At 34.6% G+C, this 15104-nt stretch overlaps 1 protein-coding gene across 1 annotated transcript in view; it reads left to right on the top strand.

The window, feature by feature from the left end:
- Positions 1-15104, top strand: part of LOC123718980 (dynein axonemal heavy chain 5) — a 33358-nt gene extending 18254 nt beyond the window's left edge. The window contains exons 24-48 of the mRNA XM_045676009.1: positions 9-228; positions 414-613; positions 773-1248; positions 1439-1650; positions 2071-2295; positions 2759-2931; positions 3225-3380; positions 3766-3976; positions 4912-5106; positions 5750-6046; positions 6124-6242; positions 6638-6999; positions 7066-8052; positions 8135-8627; positions 8703-9345; positions 9426-10220; positions 10293-10541; positions 10620-12188; positions 12339-12507; positions 12589-12741; positions 12825-13800; positions 13875-14031; positions 14200-14352; positions 14541-14673; positions 14824-15104. Coding sequence (XP_045531965.1) covers positions 9-228; positions 414-613; positions 773-1248; positions 1439-1650; positions 2071-2295; positions 2759-2931; positions 3225-3380; positions 3766-3976; positions 4912-5106; positions 5750-6046; positions 6124-6242; positions 6638-6999; positions 7066-8052; positions 8135-8627; positions 8703-9345; positions 9426-10220; positions 10293-10541; positions 10620-12188; positions 12339-12507; positions 12589-12741; positions 12825-13800; positions 13875-14031; positions 14200-14352; positions 14541-14673; positions 14824-15077 — 9577 coding nt within the window. The 3' untranslated portion in view covers positions 15078-15104. The remainder of the gene's footprint in view (positions 1-8; positions 229-413; positions 614-772; positions 1249-1438; positions 1651-2070; positions 2296-2758; positions 2932-3224; positions 3381-3765; positions 3977-4911; positions 5107-5749; positions 6047-6123; positions 6243-6637; positions 7000-7065; positions 8053-8134; positions 8628-8702; positions 9346-9425; positions 10221-10292; positions 10542-10619; positions 12189-12338; positions 12508-12588; positions 12742-12824; positions 13801-13874; positions 14032-14199; positions 14353-14540; positions 14674-14823) is intronic.

The raw sequence follows: 15104 nt of genomic DNA on the forward strand, positions 1-15104 counted from the left end.
TTTCATAGTCTTAAAGAATGGCCTGCTTTCTACGCTCTGAAGAAAACTATAGACGACTTCAATGATATGTGTCCTCTTCTTGAATTAATGGCCAATAAAGCTATGAAGCCTCGTCACTGGCAACGGATAATGGAAGTAACTAAATACATTTTTGAACTTGATAACGAAGACTTTTGCTTAAAGAATATATTGGAGGCTCCATTATTGCCCAATAAAGAAGATATTGAGGTAAATTATTATTTATACACTTAATTTTTAAGATAAAGCGTTGGGCCTAAAAACGTCTAACAGATTTATTATAACTCCTATTTCCGGTTTTGATTTTAGCTCATATTTTCCAAAAATAAATTTAAATGAGACCTTATCGTTTCCTTTAAACATTCATGCATACTGTTAGAAGTGTTTTCTTTCAGGATATTTGTATATCAGCAATGAAAGAAAAGGATATCGAGGCAAAACTAAGGCAGGTGACTAATGAGTGGTCGGTCCACGAACTGACATTCCAAACCTTTAATAATCGAGGAGAGCTTTTACTTAGAGGGGACACCACCGCAGAGACTATCGGTCAGCTTGAAGATAGTCTTATGATATTAGGTTCCTTATTGTCCAATCGGTAAGACCCAAAAATACCTTGAAACTTACAATTGCTTTAAACATCTTTCTTAATTTGTCCTTACGACATATCACAATAAATGGACCACTCGGAACGTCGAGTTATGTAAACACTCGTAATGCAATAAATTCACTTTTAATATGTTTGTAATGTTTTTAGTTACAATGCACCATTTAGAAAACAAATACAACAGTGGTTGTATGATTTACAAAGTACAAATGAAATACTAGAACGGTGGCTATTAGTACAAAATATGTGGGTGTATTTGGAAGCTGTATTTGTGGGTGGTGATATAGCAAAACAGTTGCCAAAGGAAGCAAAACGCTTCTCGAAAATTGATAAATCTTGGCAAAAGATTATGCAAAGGGCGCATGAAACACCTGGCGTGGTGTCTTGCTGTGTCGGCGATGACTTACTTAGACAATTATTGCCACATCTGCAAGAACAATTGGAGCTTTGTCAGAAGAGTCTAAGTGGTTATTTGGAGAAAAAACGTACAATGTTTCCAAGATTCTTCTTCGTATCAGATCCGGCGTTACTTGAAATTCTTGGACAAGCATCGGACTCTCATACTATACAAAATCATCTATTATCTATATTTGATAATATTCGATATGTAAAATTCCACGACATAGGTATTGTATACAATTTAATCATACTTTGAAATATTACAACATTACGAAATCAAAAAGATTTGCTGACTTTATATTAACATGCATTCAACTGAGCAACTGAGCTTCGTTAATAATATCGTATTTACCTTTAAAACTTATTATTGCTGAACAAAATCCTTATAAAACAGATATCATTTATATTATTTTTTAGAATACAACAAGATGATATCGATAGTATCATCAGAAGGAGAAGAAATCAAGCTTGAACGGCCGGTTCGTGCTGAAGGCTCTGTTGAAACGTGGCTCACGTCTTTGCTGCAATCTGCTCAAAGCAGCTTGCATTCTATCATAAGAAACGCCGTTTCTCTCATAAACGATCCTGTATTTAATCTTCTATTATTTCTGGACAAAATGCCTGCGCAGGTAAAGTATGATAATTTTTTTCCATTTTTATAACACTTTAGTAAACATTTACATTTTTTCTATGAGTTTAATAGTTTACCTTTACCTCAAGGCATCAAATTCAGATTCAGAAAGTGCGCCAATAACTTTTGATTTTTCTGTGCAATTAATATAAAGTAATGGGTAACATCGTAATGAGTGTTTTAGACACAAAAATCGTAGACCTGTAGGCAGAAAGTTGATCACCTACTTACTACATGCATAGTTACAGATGCCAAGACTAAAGATTTTTTTTTAAAGTTTAATACAGACACAGATGATCCGAAATAAATATCTCGTATAGGCCAGTACAAAATTCTAGATGTAACTATAATGTTGACACTCTGTAAAGAACCCCGACATAGGATATAATAATAATCATTGTTCTTCATCATTTTGCAGGTTGGCCTTCTTGGTATTCAAATAATTTGGACAAGAGACGCAGAATTGGCCTTAATGCAGGCCCGACAAGATAAAAAAATCATGTTAGAGACAAATAACAAATTTCTCGAGTTACTCAATACACTTATTGATCAAACTACTCGGGATCTTTCTAAAATTGAACGTATTAAATTCGAGACATTAATTACCATTCATGTGCATCAAAGAGATATTTTCGATATGCTGGTAAGCCACTGCTACAAATACCTTAAAGGTACCTTATAAATATAGACTTACTAGAGATATTTTAAAAAGGAAAATAATAATCGGTTCAAATATAAGCCTCTTCTCCAACTATGATTTTGTTCCCGTTTGACATTTGGGCCATGGTGTTCATTAATAAATATTTATTAAAAAGTACTAAATGTACAAACATTCGTTTTCCCGTTGTATTGCTTACTTACTAATGCTAATAAATCAAAAAATATTGCAGTCTTTTAAAACAATGAATCGTTTGTTTCGTCTTATTATTTCGATTTATTGGGTCTACTTAAGGGGTTCAGCGTGAATAAGCTCCCTCAACTTCATATATCTTCTTCTATTAAGAAGAATTAGACAATTTAGTACATTTTTTAAATTCTTCAAATTTTAAAAATCTTTTCAAAAAAAATCTTAACGGATGTAACGCAAATATAATGTAATTTTTCAGTGTCGACTCAACGTTCGTTCAGCAAATGATTTTGAATGGTTAAAACAGTGTCGGTTTTACTTCAAAGAGGACGTGGACAAAACTTGGATATCTGTGACTGACGTTACATTCACTTATCAAAATGAATACTTGGGTTGTACTGAACGTCTTGTTATAACGCCTTTAACAGACAGGTAATGTTTACATTTTAATATATTTTAAAGATGAATCTTCATATGACATCTGTATGTCGTGTTGTTGTTCACTTTGCGGTATTTTAGATACACATTTCTTGTACACTGTTACTATGCGGTTAATAACATATAATTTAATTTTAACATTTAGTTAATATTCCCCACGTGAGGTTTGCCTGAGAGATATCGTAGTATGCACTACGACCAAGCGTATGTTATGCAAAGATTGAAGTTTTAAAAAAATTTAGTTTTTATTATTCGATTCCATTTAATGTGGAACGAATTAATTACAGATGCTATATAACTCTAGCTCAGGCTTTAGCCATGAGCATGGGTGGGGCTCCATGCGGGCCAGCGGGAACAGGCAAAACAGAAACAGTGAAGGATATGGGAAAAACACTCGCTAAATACGTCGTAGTTTTTAACTGTTCCGACCAAATGGACTACCGGTAAATTGTACTTTAATTTCTTTTCACACGTTACACGTTACAAACAAAACCCGTGATCATCCGTTACCGTTCTTTCTGTAATATTCTCCAAAACCAGCTGCTAGTTAAAGTATTTCCAAATCATTACGTCAGGCCCTTGAAAACAGAACGTAACAATTGTTTGAAAGCACTCGCCAACCTTCAGACTTTGTGATCGCCCACTGATGACAGTTCATAGCCGTTTGTTTTGTATACATTTCATACAGAATGATATATTCCATAAAATATATAACAAAATCAGTCATCAATATATTTAGAATGTACATTGTATGGAGATGGATATTCAATTGATTTTAAGGTATTCTATTGCGTTATATCGAATTTAATACATCATTTGTATATTCAGGGGTCTTGGTCGAATATACAAAGGCCTCGCTCAATCTGGATCTTGGGGCTGTTTCGACGAATTTAATCGGATAGAACTACCAGTACTGTCCGTGGCTGCACAGCAAGTAGCCGTAGTTCTTGCTGCTAAAAAGGAAAAGAAGAAAACGTTTCTATTCACAGACGGTGATATGTCAGACATGTGCCCAGAATTTGGCATCTTCATTACGATGGTATATAATTTATCTCGATCGCATATCATACACATTTATCGAAGACGCATGACTCCAACCTCAACCATGTGCAAGAGTCTTTCTTGAGACAAAGTTGATAAGCAAAAACATCTAGGTTTAATTATCGATAAAAACATGAATTTCAATTAACACATAAAATACGCTTACGATAAGCTATGACAGTTTCTGGCACAAATAGAAACACTTCAAAAGCATATAACATTTAAAACTAAACTTTCTCTTTATATCGCGATTCTTACTACTTTGCGAGTCAGTCATCAATCACAGGTTAATAAGCTACGGTAGAACTTACGCAACGTATCTCAACCTTCAAATCAGAATCCTCAAACACCTTGTCTCGAGAAATGGGCTCGATTCATATAAAAATGAAGAAAAATAAATTTTAAAACACTGCAAAATGCTGCCCAAATAACAGAATAAGGAAATAAATGTCTTCAAGTCGAGCAACTTTTTCGAGATGTCATAAAACAACGAGTTGAGCATAATGACAGACGTTGAGGTATTTGCTACTGAAGCTAATAAATAGACTACCCAGTCAGTTATTAAATAGCCTAACGATAACCACCAAAAGATAATAATGTAACATATGATTTTATTTTATTATTATGTAAAATAAACAAATTAAATTTAAAAAAAAATTAACAAATACCTTTCCTTACGAATGATGTAATGGTACTGCTTCATATATTTTTTTATTATCTTTATTGAGTGAACATTAATAATGTTGCCTGCATGGTAAATTAGATTTTTATTTTATTTGTAAGTGTCCACTTCATTTGTTTACCATGTAGTCGAATGTCGAAGCTCCTATTGTCAACAAAATGTGCTGGATAAACTAATGAGGCGTTGAGAGGATTGGTGTCGATAACAATAATATTATTATAGTTCGTAGTTTTAATTTTTTGTTTGACCAGAATCCTGGATATGCTGGTCGAAAGGAATTACCAGAAAATTTAAAAATACAGTTTCGAACTGTAGCTATGATGGTACCCGATCGACAGATTATTATCCGTGTCAAACTTGCTTCATGTGGTTTCTTAGAAAATATTACACTGGCAAGAAAGTTCTATACCCTTTACAAGTTATGTGAAGAACAACTGACCAAGCAGGTAACAATTTATTTTAAACATTTGAAATTAGACGTAATAACATATAAAATTGATAAAGCCAAAGAGGATCTGCATTAAAAGATATTAACATAATTTCTTATCGATATATTTTTGTAATGCATTCTTTCGCTCCTGAATTTTTTTATGTATTTTCAGGCATGTCTGAGTGATTTATGTGAGGCTTTAGATTCACAGTGCAGTGTTAGCTTTCACGGAGCACGGTCTAGTCGTTTCAACGTGCGACTCTCATTCCTGAGGGCGAAGATTCGATCCCCGGCTGTGCACCAATGGACTTTCTGTCTTTGTGCACATTAAACTCTGGTATCGTTGCGTGCCTTCGACCCAAAAAGTCGACGGTGTGTACGACAGGGCCAGAAAGCTGATCATCTACTTCCTTATTAGATAAAACAAATGTTTACGAAACAGATATAGAAATCAGGTCGAAAAGGGAATGTTGAGAAGTGATTTTTTGGAATGTGGTGTGTATTCTTACTCGAGATAGAGCAGCCGCTGAGCACTACGTTTTAGATCAGATATACTGCGCATAATTTACGCTATAAAACCTAATAATAGACTAGGCTTAGTTTATTATTAGTATTTTGTTTTAAATTAATAATAGCTATAAAATAAATAAATTTGGCAGGTACACTATGACTTCGGGCTACGGAATATTCTGTCCGTATTGAGGACATTAGGAGCTGTTAAGAGAGTAAACGCAAAGGATAATGAAAGCACCATTGTTATGAGGGTACTTCGAGATATGAATTTATCAAAACTCATAGATGAAGATGAACCTCTTTTTATTTCTCTTGTTGCGGATTTATTCCCAAATCAAGTAATTGAGAAAACAACATACCCTGATCTCGAAGAAGCTATAAGAAAACTGGTTGATGCTAATGGTTTAGTGTATCATCCACCGTGGGTGTTAAAAATTGTTCAGGTATATAAAAATAATAATTAATATCCTTATATTTTCATCTGATTTTATTCTATATGATCTTTTTCATTGGTTTATAGCTATATGAAACGCAGCGGGTACGCCATGGTATAATGGTATTAGGTCCACCAGGTGCTGGGAAAACTACTTGCATACATACAGTAATGAGTGCGTTATCGGAAACCGAAGACCCGCATAGGTACGCTCACGTGTTTTGGATCCAATGCTCAGTTATCTAGTATTTAACCTTTTAACGCTCGGACGCTATATTTTAATTCCATTAGAGCCGTATATTTTTAAATAGAAGCCACCTTAAACAATCATTAACATCTCCTCACCTTAATTTATTTATTATTAACACCTCCAGTCCTCGACGCAATCGTGTTTTCGATTTGCGCACATTACATCCCTTATGAACATACATAGAAATATAAAAATAATATAACTGTATATGTTACAAATTCAATGCCGCCAATTTTTTATTTAATGATATTACATAAACGCTAAATTCTAATTGAATCTAAAAAGGCAGACCTATATACGATATAAGATATATGTTTAAGAGATAATTGATCAATAATGTTTTAATAACAGGGAAATGAGGATGAATCCAAAAGCAATCACTGCATCACAAATGTTTGGACGCTTGGACGTCGCCACCAATGACTGGACCGACGGGATTTTCTCAGCTTTGTGGCGCAAAACATTAAAAATTAAAACTGGTGAACACATTTGGCTGGTTCTGGATGGGCCAGTTGACAGTATATGGATCGAAAACTTAAATTCGGTTCTTGATGATAACAAAACTTTAACTCTTGCAAACGGAGATCGTTTAACCATGTCTCCAACTTCAAAAATAATATTTGAACCCGAAAACATCGACAATGCATCTCCTGCAACTGTTTCTCGAAATGGCATGGTATATATGAGCTCATCTGGCTTAGATTGGGAACCAGGTATTATGTTATTCATATATTACCTATCTTTATTTATATAAGTTTATTAATGTTTTATCTTTACAGTACTAAACGCCTGGCTTAAAACAAGATCAGTCCGAGAGGATGAAGTACTTAGTACATTGTTTGAACAAACTTTTCCAAATACATATACGTGGTGTACCCAAAATCTTAGTTTCAGTATGCGGGTTCTACAAAGTAATATAATATCCCAAATGCTTAACCTATTGGAAGGTCTGGTTCCTCCACAAATAGTAGAAACCGAAGAACCATCCGCTAGCAAATCAGTGAATGGTGATATGGAAGATGACGAAGAAAAAGAAAAAGGCGAAGAAATACAGCTTTACACACCTGAACACTTGCATAAAATTTATGTATTTTCCTTAGTTTGGGGGTTTGGTTCGCTTCTAGAAACAGGCGACAGAATTAAATATGATAAATATATTAAAGAAACTTATAGAGAAATACTTGATATTCCGAAACATCCTCATAACAAACCAAGTATGTTATTCGACTTTTACGTTAAACAACATGGAAAGTGGGAGTTATGGGAAGATTTAATGACAAATTATCAATATCCTGATACGGCCACTCCAGATTATGCGAACATTCTTATTCCTATAGTTGATAATGTTCGGATTAATTATCTTATTCATTGCATTGCTAAACAAGGAAAAGCAGTTTTATTACTTGGCGAACAGGGATCTGCTAAAACGGTTATGATGAAAGCTTATATGAAAAACGCTAATCCAGATCAATTTATGGGACGCTCATTTAATTTTTCATCGGCTACAAGTCCTTACCAATTTCAAAAAACAATAGAAAGTTACGTAGAAAAACGAAGTGGTATGACGTTTGGTCCACCGGGGGGCAAGAAAATGTTAGTATTCATAGATGATATAAATCTACCTCAAATTAACGAATGGGGTGATCAGATTACTAATGAAATAGTGCGCCAAACTATGAGCATGGGTGGATTTTACAGTTTAGAGAAACCAGGAGATTTTACAACTATTGTGGATATTCAGTTTTTAGGTGCCATGGGCCAACCTGGTTAGATAATTGTCATTTCTTAATTTTTATTTTCATACCTATAAAGTATTAGTAAAGTTTAAAATGAAATTGTTTATTTTAGGTGGTGGAAGAAATGACATTCCAGCGAGGTTGAAAAGACGTTTCTCTATTTTTAATTGCCCTTTGCCAAACAATGATTCGATAGACAAAATATTTAAAGTTATTGGAGAAGGACATTACAACGCTAAGCGAGGTTTTACTGCAGAAGTTCGATCGCTCATTAAGAAAATAATTCCTTTGACACGTGAACTTTGGACACGAACCAGAATAAATTTACTACCAACACCAGCTAAATTTCATTACGTCTTTTCTTTGAGAGACCTATCACGAGTATGGCAAGGTATGGTTGGTACTTTGCCTACTGTTATAGAATCTGAAAAATGCTTAATGCTTCTATGGAAACATGAATGTTCCCGAGTATTCTCTGATAGATTTACACATCAGTCCGATAAAGATTGGTTTAACAAAGCTTTATATAATATTGCTGAAGAAATTCTGGGTGCAGAATATAAAAAAATGATGGAAAAAGACCCTGTTTTCGTAGACTTTATGAGGTAATGAAAATATTCGTAAATAAATAATTCACAAATATTAAAAATGTGTTTATAAGTTTATTATTTTCTTATCAGAGATGCACCGGAACCAACGGGTGAAGAAGGCGAAGATGCTGATATGGAGTTACCAAAAGTATATGAGCCTGTCTTTGATTATAGCGAACTACGAGATCGATTAGAAATGTTTTTATCACAATTTAATGAAATGGTTCGAGGATCCGGAATGGATCTAGTATTTTTCCCAGATGCTATGTTGCATTTGGTAAAAATTTCACGTGTGATCAGACACCCTCGAGGAAATGTTATGCTCGTAGGAGTAGGTGGGTCAGGAAAACAGTCGCTAACAAAGTTATCTACTTTTATAGCCGGATATCGTTCCTTCCAGATAGCGCTCACTAGGTCTTATAATGTGGGTAACTTTTTGGAAGACTTAAAACTTTTATATCGGTCATGTGGAGTGCAAGGTAAAGGTACGACATTTATATTTACTGACCTAGACATAAAAGAAGAAGGATTTTTAGAATACTTAAATAATATTTTAAGTTCTGGTGTTATATCAAATTTGTTTACAAAAGATGAACAACAAGAAATTATATCTGAACTAACACCTATTATGAAAAGGGAAAACCAAAAACGTACGCTTACAAACGAACTAGTAATGGAATATTTTTTAAACAGGACCTGTCAAAATTTACATGTAGTTTTGTGCTTTTCGCCGGTAAGTATAATTAAAATCTTTTCGAACATAGAAAATGTACTTATTTGTATATAAGTACAATAATATCTGTTATCTTTCAGGTAAGTGAAGCATTTCGTTATAGAGCTATGAGATTTCCGGCTTTAATATCAGGTTGTACAATAGACTGGTTCCAACCATGGCCGAAGGATGCCTTAGTATCTGTCGCAGATCATTTCCTAGCAGACTTTGAAATAGAATGTAGCAAAGAAGTTAAAAAAGAATTAGTAACAGTACTTGGAACCATACAAGATGTTGTTTCCACAGTTTCAACAGAGTACTTTCAAAGGTTCAGGCGATCTTCACATGTAACCCCAAAGTCATATCTAAGTTTTATTGGGGGATATAAAACAATTTACCAAATGAAACAAAAAGAACTAGGAGATGGAGCTTTAAGAATGGATACAGGTTTGGAGAAATTACGAGAGGCATCAATATCTGTAGAAGTATTAAAAAAAGATTTAGCTGTAATGGAACAAGATCTAGCTTTAGCTTCAGAAAAAGCAGACCGTGTGCTATCTGAAGTAACGGAAAGAGCCATGCAGGCTGAGATAGTAAAAAACCAAGTACAAGTTGTTAAAGAGAAAGCTGAAGCATTGGTTGCATTTATCGCAGAGGAAAAAGAAAAAGCTGAACGTAAACTTGAAGCAGCTAAACCTGCCCTAGAAGAAGCTGAGGCTGCTTTAAATACTATAAAACCGGCACACATTGCTACTGTGAGAAAATTGGGAAGACCTCCACATCTCATTATGAGAATTATGGACTGCGTTTTGATTTTATTTCAGAGGAGATTACATCCAATCATACCAGATACAGCAGCACCGTGCCCTAAACCATCTTGGGCTGAGTCTTTAAAGGCATGTAAATAATTTATAATTCTAGATCAAAACAAAGTTATTATAAATTACAACATTTGTTTCATATTTTAGATGATGGCGAGCACAACATTTTTACTTCAATTACAAAATTATCCGAAAGACATAATCAACAATGAAATGGTAGAGCATCTCTTACCATACTTTGAAATGGAAGATTACAATATGGATACAGCAAAACGTGTCTGTGGTGATGTTGCTGGTTTGTTATCGTGGACCAAAGCAATGGCATTTTTTCATAGCGTAAATAAGGAAGTTTTGCCTTTAAAAGCAAGTCTTATGTTACAAGAAGCCAGACTTAAGGTAAGGCAAAACTGTTAATAAACTAAAAGACAAGTTGGACATAATTAGGTTTACGAATTGCTCTTTTTCTAATTTTAGGTTGCTATGGAAGATTTATCATCTGCTGAACGACAACTTGAAGAACGTGAAATGTCCTTAAGAAAAGTAAAAGAACAGTACGAGGCTGCTGTGTCAGAAAAACAGCAGTTAACTGACGCTGCGAATGTTTGTCTACGTAAAATGACAGCAGCAACACAGCTCATAAATGGCTTAGGTGGAGAGAAAATAAGATGGACACAACAAAGCAAGGACTTTAAAGAACAGCTGGGTCGGTTAGTGGGAGATGTAGTACTAGCTACGGGTTTCCTATCCTATTGTGGCCCATACAATCAAGAATTTAGAAACAGTCTATTTAATACTTGGATGGGAATATTGAAAAGCAAACAAATACCCGTTACGGATAACTTGAACATTACTAACATGTTGGTTGAAAGTGCCACAATATCTGAATGGACGTTACAAGGTTTACCTAATGATGAATTATCGGTACAAAATGCTCTTATAGTCACAAAATCAAGCTCTTACCCTCTCTTAGTAGACCCACAGAGCCAAGGAAAAAACTGGATAAAAAATAAAGAAAGCTCTAATGAATTGCAAATAACTTCATTAAATCACAAGTATTTCCGTACGCACCTTGAAGATAGTTTATCATTAGGTCGTCCACTTCTAATTGAAGACGTAGGAGTGGAATTAGACCCTGTAATAGATAACGTTTTAGAGAAGAATTTTATCAAGTCAGGTTCAATTGAAAAAGTAATTGTAGGTGATAAAGAATGTGATGTAATGCCGGGTTTTATGCTTTATATTACCACAAAACTACCCAATCCACCTTACTCACCAGAAATAAGTGCTAAAACCTCAATAATTGATTTTACCGTAACAATGCAAGGTCTAGAAGATCAGTTACTTGGCAGGGTTATATTAATGGAAAAATCCGACTTGGAGGAAGAACGAGTCGCTTTATTTGAATCTGTTATGAAAAATCAAAGAAGTATGAAAGAATTAGAAAGTAATTTACTGTGCCGGCTAACGTCATCAGAAGGTTCTTTAGTTGATGATGAGGCTTTGATTCATGTTCTTCAAATTACCAAAACAACGGCTGAAGAAGTGAATGATAAACTTAAAGTGGCTGAAGTTACAGAAAGAAAAATTATTAAAGCGAGAGAAGAGTTTAGAGCCGTTGCAGCTAGAGGGTCAATTCTATACTTTTTGATTGTGGAAATGAGTAACGTCAATATTATGTATCAAAATTCATTAAAACAATTTTTAACCATATTTGATAACTCTATAACTAAATCGACAAAAAGCAATGTGACTGAAGACCGCATCAACATAATATTAAAGTATTTAACACATGAAGTTTGGGCATTTACGTTACGCAGTTTATACGAAAGGCATAAGGCGTTATTCACTTTAATGTTAGCTATGAAAATTGATTGCCATCGAGGTCTTATATCTCATGATGAGTTCATGGCTTTTGTGAAAGGAGGTGCATCGCTTGATCTAAACGCCGTTACTCCAAAACCATTTAAATGGATATTAGATATAACGTGGTTGAATCTAGTTGAAATAAGTAAACTGAAAATATTTTCAGATGTTCTAAACAAAGTAAGTAAATTTATATAACAAGAGAGCAAAGTAATTAATTACATATTTTTAAAATTAACATTGTTTTTTAACAAATAATGTATTACATATTTTTATTGAGCCTGAGTATTTAGCCCGGTTGGTATATATTTGTTTATTATTTAATGCAAGATTACATCAAGTGAGAAGGAGTGGCGCGTTTGGTATGAAAAAGCAAAGCCTGAAGAGGAAAGTATACCAAGTGGTTATCAAGATAGTTTAGACGTTTTTCGAAAACTGCTTCTGATTAGATCGTGGAGCCCGGATAGAACTCTGTCACAAGCAAGAAAATATATTGTTGGTAAGATTTATGTACGCTATGTACGCAAATGAAAATTTTGCTGATCATGTAAACAGGCTCAATTCGCTTACTTTTGTGTAGATTCTCTTGGAGCTGAATATGGCGAGGGTAGAATTCTGAATTTAGAAGTTACATGGGAAGAGTCCGAACCAAGAACACCTTTAATTTGTATACTCTCGATTGGGTCCGACCCGTCCACTCAAATTGCTTCCCTCTCAAAATCAAAAGAAATCGGTGAGTATCAATTTAACTATACATAAGAGCTTTTATGATAATTACTAAGGGCTAGTTAATCATTTTGTGTGTTTTTTTTTAAGTTCTGAAGGCTGTTTCTATGGGACAAGGCCAAGAAATTGTTGCACGAAAAATGATTTCGGACTCTATGAACGAAGGGGGTTGGGTATTACTGCAAAACATACATTTATCGCTTTCATTTTGCGTGGAAGCAATGGACGCTTTAATTGAAACCGAGCACATACAGGATTCGTTCCGTCTATGGCTCACGACAGAGGTTCACTCAGATTTTCCAATAGGATTACTACAAATGGCAATTAAATTTACGAACGAACCTCCCCAAGGAATAAGAGCCAGTATGAAGCGAACGTATCAAAATATTACCCAGGACACTCTGGATTACTCTTCTCTGTCGCAATGGCCACCGCTTCTATATGCCGTTGCATTTTTACATACTATAGTACAGGAGAGAAGGAAATTTGGGCCACTGGGCTGGAATATTCCTTATGAATTTAACCAAGCAGATTATGCAGCAAGTGTCCAATTTATACAAAACCACTTGGATGAAATCGATCCGAAAAAGGGTATATCCTGGCCAACAATATGTTACATGCTTGGTGAAGTACAATATGGTGGAAGAGTAACTGATGATTTTGATAAACGTCTTCTCACTACTTTTACCAATGTATGGTTTTGTGACGTACTTTTACGTCCCGGTTTTGAATTCTATAAAGGATATAAAGTTCCACAAACCAGGAACCTTCAAGGATACATTGATTATATCAATCAACTACCATTAACAGACACTCCCGAGGTATTTGGTTTACACGGTAATGCTGACATCACATACCAAATTAATAGCGCAAAAGATATCTTAGATACAATATTAAGTGTGCAGCCAAAGGAAGGAGGGAGTCAAGGGGGAGAAACAAGAGAAAGTATAGTGTATCGGTTGGCTGAAGATATGTTAGAGAAACTACCTAAGCAATATGTTACGTTTGAAGTAAGAGAAGCTCTCCAAAAGATGGGTGCTTTCCTCCCGATGAATATATTTTTGAGGTAAATTTTAGCACGAATAGGATGTAGTCAGAAACTACAAAAAAATCTTACAAAATATTTTTATTATTCTACAGGCAAGAAATAGATCGTATACAAAAAGTTATTAAAACTGTATACACAACACTTTGCGACCTTAAATTGGCGATAGATGGGACAATTGTAATGAGTCAAGGACTACGAGAATCATTGGATGCTATGTATGATGCACGCATACCAACTCAGTGGTTAAAGGTACTTGTAATTAGAACTGTTTATATTAAGTAATAAAAACGTTACTCCTGCTATGACAAACTAATATTTCAAGTTTTATTCTATATTGACCATTCCACTAACTCTGTGCATTATGCCACTAAAATAGCATAATAATATGTATAATATAAATATAACTTAACGCTGCAGGTATCTTGGGAGTCAGCAACATTAGGTTTTTGGTACACAGAGCTATTAGAACGTGAACAACAATATCGAATATGGTTACGTAATGGTCGGCCAAACACATTTTGGATGACAGGATTCTTCAACCCTCAGGGTTTCCTGACTGCAATGAGACAAGTAAATCATTTTCAATATCAATACATGTTAACATCTGTTTTTATTTCCTTTGAGCATAAACAGTTTTCTATTGTTATTTGTAATAAACCTGTAGTATGTAATACTTCTGTATTTCTTTTTGCATAAAACTATATCGAAGGCTTTTTCGTCGCAGCTGGATAACCACTAACAACTTTAGACTTTTCCAGGAAGTGACACGCAGTCATAAGGGATGGGCCTTGGATTCAGTAGTGTTACAAAATCTTATAACGAAGTTAAATCGAGAAGATGTACATGAAGGTCCCACAGAAGGAGTTTATGTATACGGCTTATTTCTAGAAGGTAAGTTTGAATTCAACGGATGCACATAATGTAGATTTGGAGTATCCAGTAAATCAGTACGATTATTCTCTGGATGATTGTCTGTGTCAAAAATTATCATGTAAACATACTGTGCCAGCCTCATGCATTAAATAAACTTTACTTTTTTAGGGGCTTCACTAGACAGGAAAACAGGGAAGTTGATAGAATCCAAACCTAAAGTACTATATGAGCAAATGCCGGTTATCTATATATTTGCTATAAATACAACGGCTGGGAAAGATCCTAGGCTTTATGAATGTCCTATATACAGAAAACCACAAAGAACAGACGCAAAATACGTTGGTTCTATAGATTTTGAAACGGACAGTAACCCAAGGCATTGGACACTAAGAGGAGTTGCACTGTTGTGTGACATAAAATAAATGGTCGATGTTAAGGTTAAAGAAAAA

Source organism: Pieris brassicae, chromosome Z (genome assembly GCF_905147105.1).
Source record: "Pieris brassicae chromosome Z, ilPieBrab1.1, whole genome shotgun sequence".
NCBI classification, from domain to species: Eukaryota; Metazoa; Arthropoda; class Insecta; order Lepidoptera; family Pieridae; genus Pieris; species Pieris brassicae.